The following is an 18678-nucleotide window of genomic DNA, read 5'->3' as shown; positions in this document are numbered from 1 at the left end:
TTGTTTTCTTTTCACCTGGATTGCCATGACCCTCCTCCACTGTATGTATGGAGAGAACCATGGTGGTCAATCTTGGCTGTGTTTCTGATATGGGTCACAAACCTTGCCTCTTTATCGCAATCACATGGGGGGCAGGCAATTGATAGATTACAAAAGATGGCTAAGAAGGAAGATATTCAATGCAGCTCTAAGGATGCGACAAGAATGCTGTATTTCTATCAAGATCTATCAGGTATTTCCTGTACTTGTGTAAAATGTTCTTGACTTGAAGAAAAGAAAACCAATGCACCAAAGGCCTGTAAGCTGCAATATTATATTTTTGCATTTGGGTTTAGTTGATCACATAAAAATCTTAACCACGCTAGGTTATAGCAGTGTTTTTTAAAAAATAATTTCCCAATTTTATACAATATCAAATGCAAAATCAAGAAACAATATACTCTCAAAGACCTGTCACTGTGAGAACATTCATTTTATTAGTTTTCATAATAATAAAAAAAAAACAATTTATTAAGACCCCCAACCATAACCATTCTTTAGGGTTAAAGTTTAAAAGCCGTTTTGAAGTCAGTTCACAAATTAAACTCTCCTAAACCCATAATGGAAGAGAAGACATTAAGTGTGGAAGGAAGTCTTGGTCGCCCGTTCTCTCCATCCAGAATCCAAATACTCAATGGACACGGATGTGATGAAGTCTCTATATAGCCATGGAACAATAGGAACCATGTCCCACAGCTTGAAGATTTTCTCCAAACTTACATGTGTGTCTTAGCATTTAGTCTCCTCTCCCTGCACAGACTTTGGTTCATTTTAAAGGGCAGTCCATCCTAAACGGTTATTTAATTTTTGTTTTGGACACTGGTCAGCCAAGTCAACCAGCAGCCTTCTATATTTTAGGGCCTCTAATGGGCAGATACTTACCAACGATTCTGCACCTCTGATCTTAGAGCGTCCCTCCTGCTACAGTATAGGGAGTCTACATCCTGCTATTCTTTCCATAATATATTTTGCAACAAAGCTGAAAGATCCTTGTTACGGTTGTATCACGTGAACAAACCAGAGCACAGAGTAGATGACGTATGCACATGGGTGATTCAACTTACTTAGAATGGGCAAAAAATGTGTTCTGTGCGGTCTGGTACTCCCTTTTGTTTGTTGCCTCATTCCTCGTTTTCCGAGTTCAATTCTTACAGCGATGGTCAAGGCTCCACCCAGTCTTCTGTTTTTCTTGCTGTATTGTGCTTTCCCACTTATTTTATCCTCCCAACGTTGGCTGTTCTGTGCAGCATCTTACAATCATGACTGCTCTGGCAGTGAGTTACTTGTATAAAAGAGATCATATGTTGCTTTGGGGGGAGAGATTCTATTCCAGTGTTGGTTGAAATGCTGGAGACTAGAGGGTAGTTTTAGTTAGGCTTGGTTTTGGGCATTTTCAGATCTCAGTTTGACTGAAAGAACTGAAGGGCAGCCATGACACTTTGATTAACCAAAGCCTTCAATAATAACATAGAAACATGGAGCAAGAAACACATGTACATCCATGCAGCAGCAACAACCTGTCTAGCCATTTTCAAGGCATCAGATTCTAACAAATATTGTTGGCCATTACATTCAGAGGAGTGTGGATGATGATGATGTTATGTATTGTGTCAGTATGTGAAAAATGATTGAACAATCCAGGAATTTATGACGAGATCTAGTTTTGGAGTTTGGTGGGAATTTCCAGTATATTCATCCTGTAGCTAGTTGAATTTGTTGCGAGTTTAGATGGCATAGAATTGTGTACTAAAAAGAAAAATTGGGCAGAGCCATTGCATTTGGAACAAGCCCATAATTTTTTTCAAAAATGTGAGATTTCATGTCAAACGCATCCTATACATATGGGATTCATGCTTGGAACAAGTTTGCTTTTAAAGGCCAAACAAACTGTCTCTCATGGGCAGTTAATATAGAGAAATGTGGAAAATGGCGCCAATAACAATAAAAATTTAAGATTAGCAATAAAAAATTACAACAAGTGCAGCTCCAAAAATTAGTGAATGACTAATACAACTGTGAAAAAAAAAGGTACAAAAGGGCGCAACAAGTGTAAATAATGTCCATATAAACACCAATGATTTATTCATAAAAATAAAATAAGAACGCAGATCCAAAAAAATTCAAATAATTGCAAATGTAGAACTGGTAGCAAGATTGCTGTATTCCAGATTTAAGATCGAACCACCGTGCTCTCAGAAAGTGCAACGTGCATATATTAAAGTGCTTCATTTAAAGTGACGATCAAAATGCGCTCACCAGATTTAAGTGGCCATAATTGACCTTCAGGCATATAAAAATTCTCTCAGGATCCTTCTTGATACAATCTCTCACAAATAGGATAATTTCCCAATTAGGATAATTTCCCAATAAATCCAACACAGATGGCTCCTTGGTGAAAAAACTGCGTGTTCCAATCATTCAATCTGGAAAAATTCAAAACGGCTCCACTGTTTTTATTTAAAAGCTTTGCAGGGTAAAACCGTGCATACAGGCAATTACACACACAGCTATAAATGAAGGCAGCAGCCGGGTTAATCACAGTGAGCAATATACACCCCGGCATGCATCTAAGCTGTTTTAAAACTTACAAACACATGACTCCAGTGTGAAGGCGTGCTGTGTCAAATCTCAACACTGGAGCGATGTGTTTGTAAGTCGTGTGTGTACTTGCCTGTATGCACTGTTTTACCCTACAAAGCTTTTAAATAAAAACGGTATTACACTATCCCCGTTTTTGTGGCTCATTGCGGTGGAGCCATTTTGAATTTTTCCAGATTGAATGATTGGAACACAGTTTTTTCACCAAGGAGCCATCGATGTTGGATTTATTGGGAATTGATCCTATTTGGGAGAGATGGAATCAAGAAGTATCCTGAGAGAATTTTTATATGCCTGAAGGTCAATTATGGTCGCTTAAATCTGGTGAGCGCATTTTGATTGTTACTTCAGGTAAAGCACTTTAATATGCACATTGCACTTTGAGCTTAAATCTGGAACACAGCAATCTCTCTACCAGTTCTATATTTGCAATCATTTGAATTTTTTTGGATCTGCGTTTTTTGGATCTGTGTTTTTTTTTTTAATATAAATTCATTGGTGTTTTATATGAACATTTACACTTGTTGCGCCCTTTTGTACCTTTCTTTCATGGGCAGTTGCTGCTCCCCCTCAGCAAGCACACTATAGGCGAGGATTAATACATAGAGCAGCAGCAGCTGGAATATACTACGGTGCTGCCAATAGTCCTGTGTGCTCCTGACTTGTGGCTCTTCATATGACATACAACAATCTCAGCAAGAGCCTGCTTTCACTCAGTTCTTGAATGGAAGCAGTGCTTATTGGCACACTTGACAGCAATGCGATAGACTTTCACTTGCCAACATGCATTTTATAAGGGGATAAAAATAAAAATTCAAACTGAAATCATGAGTATTCGTCAACTTGCCTTCAGGCCGTTGAGAATACATTTTTGTGCCATATAGCTTGGAGTACGAAGTATAGAATTGCTGATTGTCCCTCCCCTTTCCATTTGTTAGTGCAATTAGTGTGTGTTAATAAAGTGTTTTACGAAACTCTGATTGCAAATCAAGATTCTGTAAGCGGTAGATCAGGGGTGTCAAACTCAATTTCATAGTGGGCCGCATTCAGCATTATGATTGTCCTCAAAAGGGCCGGTTGTGTCTGTAAGATTAGATGTCCAGAGCATCCCCTCCCCTTACATTAGATGTCAATAGCCACCCCAGCATCAGAAGTTAAGTTCCCCACGCTACCTTACATCACAGTGCATCCCCTTTCCTTATGCTGCTGCTGGGAAAAAGCTGGATGCATTGCTTGAAAGTAGGCGTCTGGATCTCTCCTGCAGCTGCAGGAGAGGTGCGAGCGCCACATGAAATGGCCTGGAGGGCCGGATTCAGCCCGCGGGCCTTGTGTTTGACACCTGTGTGGTAGAGAGATCAGATTGGTGGAACCACATGGCCAGTGCTGGGTCGCTTGCCTTGAGTAAAAACCAAGACTTCCTAGCTGTTTGTAGACCGAGGGTTCCCGAAGAGAGTACAAAGGTGGCAGTTTGATTATATGGTCAGATTGCAAGAGCCTTAATTAAAGTGCCCCAGTGGCAATATTGACTTTAAGAACAGTCCCTTCCAGGACCATGGTGATGATTCAATGGCAGTGATGCATAAAGTGTTCTCCCCTGCTGCTAGTGGTGGAAGCCATTTTGGAACAATAATGTAAAAAAAAAAAAAAAGGCATATCGGTGTCCCTAACCCAAGTTAATACTTTTAGAAAAGTATTTTTACTTTTGGTAGGAAGAGAAGGTCATGTTCAGGATGCTTCTAACACTGACTTTCTCACCCTTTTATGGGTTATATTGTTTTTTTGAGGTAGAAAGACTACATTGATGTTTACGGCAGAGTGCATGTTGGCTTTTGCTTTAACTCTCCAAAACAGTGGCACTTTATCTACAATCCTTCTCCATAGAGGCTTCTGAGATTTTGTAAAGGAGTATCTGCATGCTAGGTAGATGGCTTTGTGGTTCTTCCTGTATGTCGGTGGTCCCATTATGCAGAACGCTTTGTGTGGCTCTGCTTACAGCTCCTTGACTAGGAGTTGTATCTTTTTTTTTTTTTTTATTTCTAAGGCTGTAGATGAACATATTTTATAAAAATGGTTATTCAGATGGTATATGATTATCCATACCAGTGTCCAGGACCTCACAAAGCATTAACTACTTTTCTGATAAACAGATCAGCTGTGCTCATATTGGTATAGAATAATTCCAAAAAGGCTGCCACCACTCTACAGCTCATTCACTAAAATGCAAGCTAAATGGATACTGTAGCCACAGCAACCAATCAGAAACTAGCATTGATCAATTTTGTGCAAAAAATAAATTACCAAAAAAGCATGCAATATAGTACCAGGCCATCTTCTAAGAATCACAATTCTCTCTACTGAAATCAGTGAAGGATGCCGTTGTTGACTCTTCAATGTGTAAATGTTAGTTGCCTGGCTGTCATGCTGAACCTTTTGCTTCAGTACTTTATTGATTTTGTAGCAAGCATGCAGATAAGGACTGTTGTGTTCTCTGTGGCTCAGTGACCTGCAACAAGTATGCAAACCAGGAAAATCTAAGTACTGAAGTCAGAGGGCCAGTATAAGGGGCCAGCCTCTGTTATATCTCAGAGAGGACTCCAGTGGTGAGCTATTCCCACCAGCACTGCCCATTCTAAATTCACAGCCATTGGAAAGTCATACAGCCATGTTGTGCTCCTCCATTGGGTAAAATAGATATGTAAAGAATCCAACCCCAAGAGACCTCCTTTAATGTAAGTAAGGGGCTGAAGCCAAAATAGTGTGAGGAAAGTGCCACATCTGGAGTCTATGGGACACGTAAAGGGCGATTCAACCTAAACGTGACCAATCTAAAAAAAGGCCTGGCTTTGACTTTTAATCCTGGTGACTCCATTACATACTTTTTTGATACATTTTGTGGAATTGACCATTTTAAGGTCTTGTTTGTGGCTAGCTTTAGAATGCAAAATTAGTGACTGACTGGTTTGCTGTGGCCTTGTGTAAACGTTGTACTTAAGTGCTGGGCAGTAAAATATCCCTTGTATAGCGGCGAGGGATACATCATTTGGGTAGTTGTTGATCCCATTATAGTAAATAGTTTTTTTTTTTTTAGTTTTTTCCTTTTACAAGGGTCAGTCCTCCCCAATATCAAAGTGGACTAATGGCAGTGACATGTAATTAGGGGGTCAGTCCTTTCTAGGATTACATTGCTCCAGCCTTTAAGACTGATAAGTTCATTGAGGCTTCTGGCGTATGAAGCCCACTAGCAGTTCTTCACTGTCCTGCAGGCGAGACAGTTTATGTTCCAGTTCTGGAAGACCAGGAGAGAGAGATCCCATAAATAGTCATTGTAGTTTCCCTACTGCAACCCGTTCATTCTTCCCGCATTCCAACAGATCGCCATCTTGTCTGTCTTAGCAAGGCCTAGAGGTGTCATGGGAATGATAGAGAATATTGGGAAATGGCCAGAAGAGAGTGTGCCAGAGGTCCCAGGCAGTTTGGCTATCCACCTCCAGACCTAAAGACAAAGCGAGAAAGACATGTCTTGATTTTTTAATTGAGGTTTGGAGGATAACAAATTATTTCAAGGTTTAAAAAAAAATATAAAGTAAAAGCACTTTTAATAACCTTGATCATGTAAAAGTTCCACAGGGTTTTCAGAAAGACGTGTTAAAAGTTAAAGCAAACATCACTAGTGTACTGAAACTTTTTGCATAGCTGTTCATCTATTGAAAGTTACTAAAACTGGAGCACCGAGAATCTGGTGCAGCTGTACATGGTAGCCAATCGGCTTCTAACTTCAGCTTGTTCAATTAAGCTGAGGGGTCCAGGGGTGGACTGACCATTAGGGCACTCGGGTGGGTGGGGCTATGAGGCTCCTGGTACTTCCGTCCCAAGAAATCTGTGCTGAACCCAGAGCCGAAACAAGTTCCAGCACTTAGCTCCGGTAACTGTTCTGACAGGGGCACTCTAGTGTGGGTACCCAGGACATCTTCCCCACATTACTTGCAGGGTGCCCAGGCTCCCCCACGCAGCAATCGTCCCTCTGTAGCAGCCATCACAGGCATCTCTCCCAATAGAGCCTGCACACTGCCCAGAGCTCACTGAAGATCCTCGTCCGTATACAGACAGCACCCCACCCCCCAAATCAAAAAGATACAGCTTGCCACTCAACCCAGGGGCACCAACTGTGATGGAGGTTTCGGACAGGGCTTGCTTACATTCACAGTTGGGGGGGGCGATAAAACCTTGTAGTTGAACCCTGTTTTTACCCCATTCACTTGAAGGGGGTAGGGATGAAGTTACAGGTAAGCCTAGATTAAGGCTTACCTGTAGGTGTTTGTAATATCTCCTAAACCTACACAGTTTAGGAGATATTTTCCAAAAGGTATACACCACTGTCTATGGCGCATGCGCGCCGTAGACAACTGCGCAGCTGCATTGACAATCCCATTCTTAAAAAACGGCAATGCCGTATTTCCTGACTCCCGCGTACATGAGCGGAGTGACGTCAGCGCCGCTCCGGCAATACCCAGAAGTAACATTCCAGGTATCTGTGAAGAAATGTCTGCGGCCGGAGGAGAGTACAGCTTCGGGGGCTTCGATCTAAGGTAAGTAAGGAGCCCAGAGAAAAAGGCGGACTGAGGCTTTTTCAGCCCAATTGGTGGCAGCTGCAGCTTCTGTTTGGGCATTTTGACAGCCAGCAGGATTGGCCGTCAAAATGAGCAGGAGATTGTAAAGTGTAGCTGGAGGAATCTGCAGGATGAACTATCATTGTATGGCCAGCTTTAGAGTTTGTCCACACCACTGTCCATTTTCCTGGACAGTTTAGTCTGCTGCGGGGGGGGGGGGGGGGGGATATAAAATTTAAAATAATTAAATTATTGAATGTATTGAGAATAATTGAATTATTTATTAATACTGTATAATATAGGTGTAAAAAGATGAGAATGTGTAACTGAAAACGCATCTCTTACCTTCCCCTCCGAATATTTCTTGCCAAGTAAAAACAGAAAAATAGATGCGTTAAATTCTAAAATCACACAAATTGCAGCTTTTAAACATCATTAGAAAGATCACTATATAAACATAATTCTACAACACTTTAGAAAAAAACTATGTCAGAGTAGGTAGAGGCTGTACTGGGTTCATCCAGAAGTGAAGGATGGGACGGCTTATTCACATAGATGCAGATCTCCGTACACACACAAAAAAAAAAAAAAAAAAAAAAAAGGTATTTTCTGCTCCTGAAAGTGATTGTTCCAGCCACTTGTACAAATCAATGACAAGGTTGCAGCTGTACACTGGTAACCACACATAAGAGCAAACTGTCTGTGTTCAGGGGAACACATACATCCCTGTATGCAAGCAAGTGTGGCTACCAGTATAAAAAGTCACAGCTTCTCATTGATTAGTGTGCGTTATATGCACATAGTATCTCACAAAAGTAAGTACACCCCCTCACATTTTTGTAAATATTTTATTCCATCTTTTCATGTGACAACACTGAAGAAATGACACTTTGCTACAATGCTGTGTAGTGAGTGTACAGCTTGTATAACAGTGTAACTTTTCTGTCCCCTCAAAATAACTCAACACACAGCCAATAATGTCCAAACCACTGGCAACAAAAGTGAGTACACCCCTAAGTAAAAATGTCCAAATTGGGCCCAAAGTGTCAATATTTTTTGTGTGGCCACCATTATTTTCCAGCACTGCCTTAACCCTCTTGGGCATGGAGTTAACCAGAGCTTCACAGGTTGCCACTGGAGTCCTCTTCCCCTCCTCCATGACGGCATCACAGAGCAGGTGGATGTTAGAGAACTTGCGCTCCTCCACCTTCTGTTTTGAGGATGCCCCACAGATGCTCAATAGGGTTTAGGTCTGGAGACATGCTTGGCCAGTCCATCACCTTTACCCTCAGCTTCTTTAGCAAGGCAGTGGTCGTCTAGGAGGTGCGATTGTGGTCGTTATGTTGGAATACTACCCTGCGGCCCAGTCTCCGAAGGGAGGGGATCATGCTCTGCTTCAGTATATCGCAGTACATGTTGGCATTCAATGAAATGTATCTCCCCAGTGTCGGCAGCACTCATGCAGCCCCAGACCATGACACTCCCACCATCATGCTTGACTGTAGGCAAGACACACTTGTCTTTGTACTCCTCACCTGGTTGCCTCCACACACGCTTGACACCATCTGAACCAAATAAGTTTATCTTGGTCTCATCAGACCACAGAACATGGTTCCAGTAATCTGTGTCCTTAGTCTGCTTGTCTTCAGCAAACTGTTTGTGGACTTTCTTGTGCATAATTTTTAGAAGAGGCTTCCTTCTGGGACGACAGCCATGCAAACCAATTTGATACAGTGTGCGGTGTATGGTCTGAGCACCGACAGGCTGACCCTCCAACCTCTGCAGCAATGCTGGCACTACTCATACATTTATTTCCCAAAGACAACCTCTGGATATGATAAGCACGTGCGCTCAACTTCTTTGGTCGACCATGGTGAGGCCTGTTCTGAGTGGAACCTGACCTGTTAAAATGCTGTATGGTCTTGGCCACCGTGCTGCAGCTCAGTTTCAGGGTCTCTGCAATCTTCTTATAGCCTAGGTCACACCAATCCTTTTTTTCAGATCCCCAGATCTTCCAGTGTGAGAGTGATAACAGAAAATGTAAAACACCTGCTCCCCAATCACACCTGAGACCTTGTAACACTAACGAGTCACATGACACCGGGGAGGGAAAATGGCTAATTGGGCCCAATTTGGATTTTTTTTACTTAGGGGTGTACTCACTTTTGTTGCCAGCGGTTTAGACATTAACCACTTGCCGACCGCGCACCGTCGATATACGTCCACAAGGTGGCTCTGCTGGGCGAGAGCACGTAATATGACGTCCTCTCTCCCAGCCGCCACTAGGGGCGCGCGCTCGCCCCCGACTCCCGTGCGTGTGCCTGGCGGGCGTGATCGCCGCCGGGCACACCAGATCGCTCGGTACAGAGCGGGGACCGGGAGCTGTGTGTGTAAACACACAGCTCCCGGTCCTGTCAGCAGGGGAAATGCTGATCTTCGGTTCATACAATGTATGAACCGAGGATCAGTGTTTCCCCTGCTGAGGCCACCCCCCCCCCCACAGTAAGAACACACCCAGGCATACTTAACCCCTTCCCCGCCCCCTAGTGTTAACCCCTTCACTGCCAGTGGCATTTTTATAGTAATCCAATGCATTTTTATAGCACTGATCGCTATAAAAATGCCAATGGTCCCAAAAATGTGTCAAAAGTGTCCGCCATAATGTCGCAGTACCGAAAAAAAAAAATCGCTGATCGCCGCCATTACTAGTAAAAAAAAATATAATAAAAATGACATAAAACTACCCCCTATTTTGTAAACGCTATAACTTTTGCGCAAACCAATCAAACGCTTATTGCGATTTTTTTTTTACGAAAAATATGTAGAAGAAAACGTATCGGCCTAAACTGAGGAAAAATTTTTTTTTTTATATATTTTTGGGGGATATTTATTATAGCAAAATGTAAAAAATATTCATTTTTTTCAAAATTGTCGCTCTATTTTTGTTTATAGCGAAAAAACTAAAAACCACAGAGGTGATCAAATACCACCAAAAGAAAGCTCTATTTGTGGGAAAAAAAGGACGCCAATTTTGTTTGGGAGCCACGTCGCATGACCGCGCAATTGTCTGTTAAAGCGACAGAGTCCCGAATCGCAAAAAGTACTCTGGTCTTTGGGCAGCAATATGGTCCGGGGGGTAAGTGGTTAATGGCTGTGTGTTGAGTTATTTTGAGTGGACAGCAAATTTCCACGGTTATATAAGCTGTACACTCACTACACAACATTGTAGCAAAGAAGAGTAATTTCTTCAGTGTTGTCACATGAAAAGATAGAATAAAATATATTTTCAAAAATGTGAGGGGTGTACTCACTTTTGCGAGATACTGAATATAACGAAAAATATTTCAGAGTGTACATCTCTCTGCATAAGTGTGCTGTGTGCCACAGTAAAGTATAGAGCACACAGTATTTTAGCACAGTTTTAAACTTTGATGCACCTCAGTGCTGCTGTTCTTCTCCCTGTAGCCTTTTCCTGTCTATATGCATGGCGGTGATAGATGCATAGCATTTTGTTATTGATTCCTGATAGTGATAACAGTGGACCGTGGCTGTGTAAAGTGTTGGCACAGCCACCTGTAGTCTCTGTCGGGAGAGCCCCATGTGACATGGTGACAACACAAGAGACCAACTGGGAGACAGGGACTGCGCATTGCCCCTTTATGACAGAAAGTGCCAGAACAAGGATGCATGCATTGGACCATTACTAGGTGTTTTAATAAAGCTGCACATTTAAAAAAAAAAAAAAAAATACTAAAAATAATTTTTGAAATGCCAAACATGTTCAGGCTTATATGAGAGCTCAGTGATTGGATTTACAAATACTTTTATTTTGTTGCCCCTTTCCTGTCTGTTATCAGGACAGTGCTGGCAGGCTATGATGTGGGAGTTTAGGTGTGACGGGGTCATCTACCATTCAGCGTCTCAGAACAATTACTGTATCACCAGATTTTTTTCAGACATTGCATAGCAGCCAAATGCTACAGGCATGTGATGCAGGCTTAACTAATATGGCTGGTGGTAATCTGTCATGGGTCCTTACACAGTCTAATGCTGTTGGGAAAGAGATAGTGGATCTTGGAGCCAAGGAAAAAGTAGAGGCCTTTATACAACAGGAGGGATTCCCTGTGTTTTCATGGGGTAAACGTCCAAATTTGCACAGGCTATGGCCTGCCTTAGCCAGTGGTGGTTATAAATAGGACTGTTACTGATTAAAATTTTCGTGTTCGATTTAATCTATTTTTTTTTTTTAATCAATTATAACATACATACATTTTTCGAATCGCCACCATATATAGTCCCCACTGTAATATCCACAGACATCTATCTCCCCACTGTAATATGATCCACATCTCCCTCACTGTATAGCAGTGGTTCTCAACCTTCTAGTGCCGTGACCCCTTGATAAAACGTCTAAAGTTGTGGGGACCCCCAAAAGTAAAATTATTTTTGTAGCGTGGGTTGTCAGCACCCAAGGCAAGTCAAGTAATTTGCGCCCCCAAACCCACGGACATTTATCGCTCCCTGAGTCCCTTCCACTTATGGTACATTTTAGGATGTATCACTCTCTCTTTGTTCTCTATTTTTTCCCTTTTATCTCTCTCTATCCTAATTTCTTGTTTTTTTCCCCCCATCCCTCGCTCTCTAACCGTATTTCTTGTTTTTTCTCTTATTCTTTCTCTTCCTTTTTCTTTGTTTCTCCCCTTCTTTTCATGTATTCTTTATTCATTCTCTTACTCTTTGGTGGGGAGTGCGGGAAATGGGATGAGTGGCAGTGCAGCGGGGGCTTCTCATCAGCCAACTTTGGTGCTCTTAATCAAGGTCATCTGCTGATCTGAGAACTGTAGTGGGCTCTTTTAATGGCAACTATAATCACAGGTAGTGTTACTCACTGTATCTCTGACTTTGTGGTGTCTCGTAGCAGTGACACCTATGCCGAAATCAGGAGATAGGGTCTCCTCCAGCCCCTCCCACTTCATATTCCTCACCAGTCAGCTGACCTCTAGTGTCTGCCCCCCAGCCATGCCATGAACTGAATGGGCGGCTGCAATGAGGCTAAGTGGGCGGCCACCTGCTCCAGGAACAGCCATGCTGGGCAGCTGCGAAAAGGCTGGTAGAGTGGTGCGGGCTTCAGGAACAGCCCAGGATACGGGGACCCCTGGCAAATCGTCATTTGACCCCCGAGGGGGTCCCGACCCCCAGGTTGAGAACCACTGCTGTATAGGAAGATTAGTGCTTGCTTAGTCTTACCAGAGAAGCCGGCCAAACACAAGCAGTTGAGGCCGGGAGATAATGTCAGCGCGCCGCTCTAGGCTCACCTAGGCCACCGCCGGGTGGACCAAGATGGCCGCTGCTCCGGGAGCTACATCACCGCTTTACTCACTAACAATACTTTTCCTGGCCGGGAATGCCTGGAAGAGCACAATCTCTGTCCCCTGCTTGTGATTGGAGAAATCATAAATCTCGCCTCTTGTGTCCAATCACTGTGCTGTGATTCGTTACAGCACAAGTGGATTTTTGGCAAGGGAGGGTGTCCCTGAATGGTAGTTTGGAAATGTGGTCACCCTAGGATCACGTGGTGTACCGATCCGCATATGGTGACCAGTTTGGATCATTTACGATCCGTTGCACCACTAGTACCAATCAAAATAATTTTGATTGATCCAAAAAATTAACGATTAAATCGAGGAATTAATCTTTAATTTCCACAGCCCTACTTTTAAATAATAATGGTGGCATTGATACATTTTATTTCTATTCTGTTCAATCTCTTCCAATAGGAATCATTAATGTGTCACATATGGGGAAGTTGATTTTGATTGACGGTTAAGATTCAATCATAAGTTATCAATCACAGCTCTGGAGTTCCCCAAGTGCTGAAGAAAAGACTTGCAGGTAACTGTATGTGCAATCACATCTGTGTTGCTGCATTTCACTTACATTACCAGTTTAACTTACAATAAATAGTCAAATCAGTCTGCCACTTACTTGAATCCCCAGCCTGTTCCCCCCAGTACAATGGCAGCAATGAGCACAGCTCCTGCAATGGACCCAATGATGATGTTTGTGCCACTCGGACCTGTAGTAAATATATACAAGTCATGCGGGTTATCAATGATTTACAAAGTGTAGTACACAGCCAACAGATTTCACTTGAACTCCCTTCAGTCTCTGCATATTACTGGGTTCAGTAACACTCTAAATCCATGCTTTATAACTGGTCAAATTCTTTTATAAAGGACACCTTTCATCAAAGCTTAAAAATCTAGAATGAGGCAAATTTACTCCATGCCATCTAAAGTATGAAGTGCTTAGTCTGAGCAATGTACAAAAAACCATCCCCCTTTAAAATAATCACATTTTGTTGCTTTTCAGCCTAAAAATACAGACAGACACGATTTTTGTTTTATTCAGCTGTATTTACTCTTATAACCTCCAAGTAAAAGATATAACGCCAACATGTCAGGGAAAAAAAAAAATCAAAAACAAAATCACAGAGTTGGAAAAAGGACCACCCCCCTCCTAAAAAGGACTGGCTACACCTGATTAAGTTTACAGATCACCTTCTCAGTGGCACACAAAGCCATTTAATATTTAACTGTGAACAGTTGAAAGTCATTTTTAGGAGGTGGGGGGATCCTTTTTCCAAATCTGATATTTTTTTTTTCTGATATGTTGGCGTTATATTTTTCACTTGGATGTTATAAGTTGCACTGAGTAAATACTGCTGGATAAAACAAAAACTGTGTTTCTTCATTTCAAGCTGCAAAGCAACAAAATTTGATTTTAATTTCTCTACCCAATGTATAGCCAGGTCACTTGGGAAAATGGGGGGTTGCATTGCCCCAGTAAAATACCAACTCCAAGAAAAGTCTGGTAGCATAGAATGTTGAAGGTATCATGTAGCAGTGGTTCTCAACCCTGTCCTCAAGTACCCCCAAACCGGCCATGTTTTGGGAATTTCTCTTAGATAAAACAGCTGTCCAACATACCAAGCCACCGACTCCAATGTAAAGCACCTGTGCAAGATAAAGCAAAATCTGCAAACATGGCCTGTTGGGGGAACTTGAGGACAGGGTTGAGAACCACCGTCATATAGTCCCAGATGGTGCCTGCTATGTAGTAGGGGTGTTGCACTAATTTTTAACTGTACCCGACAGCTGTGCTTTAAGATAAAGCTGTACAATTCAAACAGAGTGAGTGATGGAGAAATACAAAAGCGGAGAGATACCGGGAGCAAACACTGCTTGTTAAACCTAGAAGTAGATCCAGAGATCCAAGCAGCTGATCTTGTGTGCAAGCCTCAACTTTTCCTGTAACGCTTGAAGTTGCTCTCTCTGACTCTAAAGCCCCATTATTGGCTCTTCAGTCTGATTGGAGTGGCCTTATTGACCAATAGGCTGCTTTCAAAAGGAGGAAGTGGTGAGATTGAGCTCAACTTTACAGGACAAGATACAAATTTGTATATTTCAGTCTATAGCTCCGGATCTTAGTTGCTTTGACATACAGGTTTTGCTGCTTATGTATTTTCTTTACCATGGGCTTAGTTTAAATTGCAAAATAAAGAAAAAAACTGCGCTAACTTTAAACAAAAAATAAAAAATAAGCCGCTACATACAAACAAAGCTTAAAGATAGACAAAAAATGTAGCGCTAAAGATACAATGTAAGATACCAGGTAAGGCACCAACATTAATTAGTGCATGTGCACATATCAGATGACTTTTAAATAGTTAAAAAATAAAGTTCCATAAAAAAAGAAGACTTGGTTATGTTCTTTTTTTTTGGAACTTTATTTTTTGACTATTTAAAAGTCATCTGATATGTGCACATGCACTAATTAATGTTGGTGCCTTACCTGGTATCTTACATTGTATCTTTAGCGCTACATTTTTTGTCTATTAGTTTAAATTGGCCCAGACTGTGAATGGTTTGCTTCAAAGAATACAAGCACCTTTACAGTGGTCAGTTCATCTGGACCTAATAGCTATTTGCAGTGTCATTTTAGCAGTAATCCGATAAGATACAGTTGACACATCAGCAGAACTGATGACGTATAATGCCATTTATAACCAATAAATAAATGCAAAACTTAGAGCATAAACAGGAGCAAATATTAGCAGATCAATCAGCTTGTTATGTGAAGATAGAGCCAAGTCTGTACCTTTATATTTGTCCACCAGCCCGGTGACTTTAGGAACAGGAAGAGGATCGAAAACACTACAGTCCTTCCCAGTCCAGTCTAAATGACAGATGCATTTCCCCTCATTACTGCAAACCTGCAAACAGAAGAAGAAGAAAAGTCCTTTAAAGTTGCCAATAACAAAGCATAGGGATCATAAGAGAATGTACAGGTGTGACATGTGACTAGCCAGGAGTGAAGTCCACAGAAGGGGAGATTTTGAAGCCTTAATTGGGTTAGCATTAAACTAAACCCTCCAATCCTTTTGTAGCTGAGGATGATGCAATGTTAACGGATTTCTTAGATCTGTAGTTGTGGTGCTGCACATGAGACCAGCCATTTGAGTTTGGTTGGAAGCTGACAGAAGCATGCATTGAATGTAGCGTACACTGAGCATGCATTTAGTATGCAAAATGTAAATGAAAACATTGCTGAAAACAAAAATTGGTATGTTTTGATTAACCACTTCCCATCCGGCCATTGACTTTTTACAGCCACAAGGTGACTCTAAAATGCCGGGAGGCCGTCGATATACGGCCTCTGGCCTCCCGCCGCTGGGGGTGTGCACGTGCCTGCCGCATCACTCAGGTGCCGATGCGCGTGCCAGGTGGCCGCGATGTCTGGCACCTGCGATCGGCAGTCAAAGCCCGGGACGTGGATCTGTGTGTGTAAACATACAGATCCACGTTCTGTCAGGGAGAGAGGAGACCGATGGTGTGTCCCTTGTACATAGAGACAACCATCGGTCACCTCCCCCAGTCAGTCCCCTCCCCCCACATTAAGAATCACCTAGGGAACACATTTAACCCCTTGATCACTCCTTGTGTTAACCCCTTCCCTGCCAGTCACATTTATACAGTAATCAATGTATATTTATAGCACTGCTCGCTGTATAAATGTGAATGGTCCCAAAAATATGTCAAAAGGGTCATAATTCTATGCCCTATTTTGTAGGCACTATAACGTTTGCGCAAACCAATCACTATACGCTTATTGCGATTTTTTTTTTTTTTTTTTTACCAATATGTAGAAGAATACGTATCGGCCTAAACTGAGAAAAAAATCGTTTATTTTTTTAAATTGGATATGTATTATAGCAAAAATTAAAAAACATTGTGTTTTTTTTTTTTCAAAATTGTCGCTCTTTTTTTGTTTATAGCGCAAAAAAAACCCCGCAGAGGTGATCAAATACTACCAAAAGAAAGCTCTATTTGTGGGGAAAAGGGATAAATTTTGTTTGGGAGCCACGTCACAACGACTGCGTCCAAACCGTGACAGTGCCGAAAGCGGAAAATTCGCCTGGGCATAGTGCCCAGTAAGCACGTGGTTAAGGATTTAATAACATTTCAACTTGAGCTCCCTTTTGGGAAACTGTTAAGACGGATTTTTCAACAACAAATGTTGGCTGAAAAAGTTCTGCCCTCTGTATGCATACCAAGTTCACGGCCAACGCCCTTCGCACAAAATTCCATGGATTTGTCCGATGGAAATCCGATCGTGTTGGTGGGCATAGTTTCACTTTAACCACAGCATGCCAAGGCTGCAGAGGCAAGTTTGATTTTTCCTATATAACATAGGCTTCTGATAAATACCATTCTAGATCACCAAAATGGAATCTTCAAATTACAGTGTATTAAAAAAAAAAAAAAAAACACACATGTTCTGTTGTTGGGTTACACAATTTGTTTTCTCCATAACACATTGACACTTTAGCACCTACCCCATGGCTAGAGCACACCTCTCCCCTCCCACTGCTTGGACATGTGCTGAAGTTGAATGTGGTTGCCGGTAGGCACTTCCGATCTAGGCACATCATGTTGGGTCCACATGGCGTCCCGTCCTCTACATAACCCAAACCTGAGTCATCTGGCAGCATCACCTGACCCCCTCTGTAATACCAAAACACAGAATAGAATTAAGCAGTCAATCAGAAATATACAGAAACTTATTCCCCCAACCACACATTTCTTACATGTTGACCGCCAAAGCAACTCATCTATGGGAAAACTGGCCCCGATGTCTGTTATGGAGAAAAGTTGTGACAAGTGCATCACAAAATGCATCAGTTCTGTTTTTAATCCACAGGTACCCGACAGTATACTGAAACCGCTACTTTTCCTGTACAGGTGACACTCCTACACACCTCTATGGGTCACCATTGCCATCTATTCCTAAAAACCAACAACTCAAAAGGCTCAGAAGATGGCAGTGGCAAGGCCAAGTTTGGCTTTCACAAAAAAAAGGGTCAAGATTTCCTTATACAATTAAATGTCTTCTTTGTAAAATGCCCTGTTTTGTTACAGGTACACTTTAATACATTATGTCCTGTGGGGTTTGCTAGTCACAGAATTGCAGAGGTAAATCAATCTCATCAGAGCAGTGATAATATTAGTAGGGAACTTCCTACAGCCCTATCCAGCTAAACTAGGACTTGGTGACTCGTTTCCCACCCTACTGTACATCCACCCTTCTGTTTCCTGAGATATCATCATTTAGGTGTTTTTTGTGTGTTCATTATGGCCGCAGCGGCACACCCCTTCTATTTTAGACAAGTCTTTACTGTCATGGAACCAAAGCAATCCATAATTCCTTCCCCAATGTAGAAGTGTTGTCAATGAGCCGGAGTCCTACCTGCAGTCCAGATATCGGTTATGGTAGTAGAAGGTCATACTGGTGATGTCACCGAACAGCTCTCCAATCTTTGGGCTTCCGGAGATATTGGAGCATAGGAGGTAGCCGCACAGCACATCTCTAGTAAACAAACACATGGAAGGGTCACCTGATGTTTTATAGACAAGGGGCCATTTAATATGACAGATGAAGAGTAGTAAGCCACAGCAGCAAATCAGAAGTGATGTCCGATTCTGACTGCAGCAGTAGGATGATAGTCGCTTTCACTTACTGCACAATATACTACCACAGCCTTATTACTGGGAACCTGAAGCCTATTTACTGTGTTTTTGTTTTGGATATAAAAAAGCTCACTTGTAGTTTTAGACCGTGGAGAAAGGTGTATAGCATGATCGGGTCTTTACTTCATGGTCTGTGTCTGCATTAGGAGATTTCCCTCCACTTCCTCTTTCGTTGCAGCGTGCAGAAATTTTGGTGCACTTTCAGAATACTCTCCAGAAATATGGGACATAATAGAAGTCTATGGGACACTGTGGGTAACCCACACAAAAACCACAGGCACACTACGGCAAAACAACAGTGCGGAAATGTAAAAGGGGCCCAACTGAAAACAATGGACGCACGA

At 42.1% G+C, this 18678-nt stretch overlaps 1 protein-coding gene and 1 long non-coding RNA gene across 2 annotated transcripts in view; one reads left to right on the top strand and one right to left on the bottom strand.

Moving 5' to 3' along the window:
• The window catches only part of LOC120919197, a 32244-nt gene that overhangs the window by 12817 nt on the left and 749 nt on the right, over positions 1-18678 (top strand). The window contains exon 4 of the long non-coding RNA XR_005744530.1: positions 13022-13136. This is a non-coding gene — a long non-coding RNA (uncharacterized LOC120919197). The remainder of the gene's footprint in view (positions 1-13021; positions 13137-18678) is intronic.
• The window catches only part of ADAM11 (ADAM metallopeptidase domain 11), a 79316-nt gene continuing 65049 nt past the window's right edge, over positions 4412-18678 (bottom strand). Inside the window, exons 22-27 of the mRNA XM_040331241.1 lie at positions 18054-18173; positions 17143-17311; positions 15405-15519; positions 13230-13320; positions 7590-7607; positions 4412-6130 (exon numbers count right to left, since the gene is read on the bottom strand). Coding sequence (XP_040187175.1) covers positions 6115-6130; positions 7590-7607; positions 13230-13320; positions 15405-15519; positions 17143-17311; positions 18054-18173 — 529 coding nt within the window. The 3' untranslated portion in view covers positions 4412-6114. The remainder of the gene's footprint in view (positions 6131-7589; positions 7608-13229; positions 13321-15404; positions 15520-17142; positions 17312-18053; positions 18174-18678) is intronic.

The sequence above is a fragment of the Rana temporaria genome, chromosome 12 (genome assembly GCF_905171775.1).
Source record: "Rana temporaria chromosome 12, aRanTem1.1, whole genome shotgun sequence".
Lineage (NCBI taxonomy): Eukaryota > Metazoa > Chordata > Amphibia > Anura > Ranidae > Rana > Rana temporaria.
Note: the sequence above shows the minus strand (reverse complement) of the source record. Positions and strands in the feature narration are given on the sequence as shown.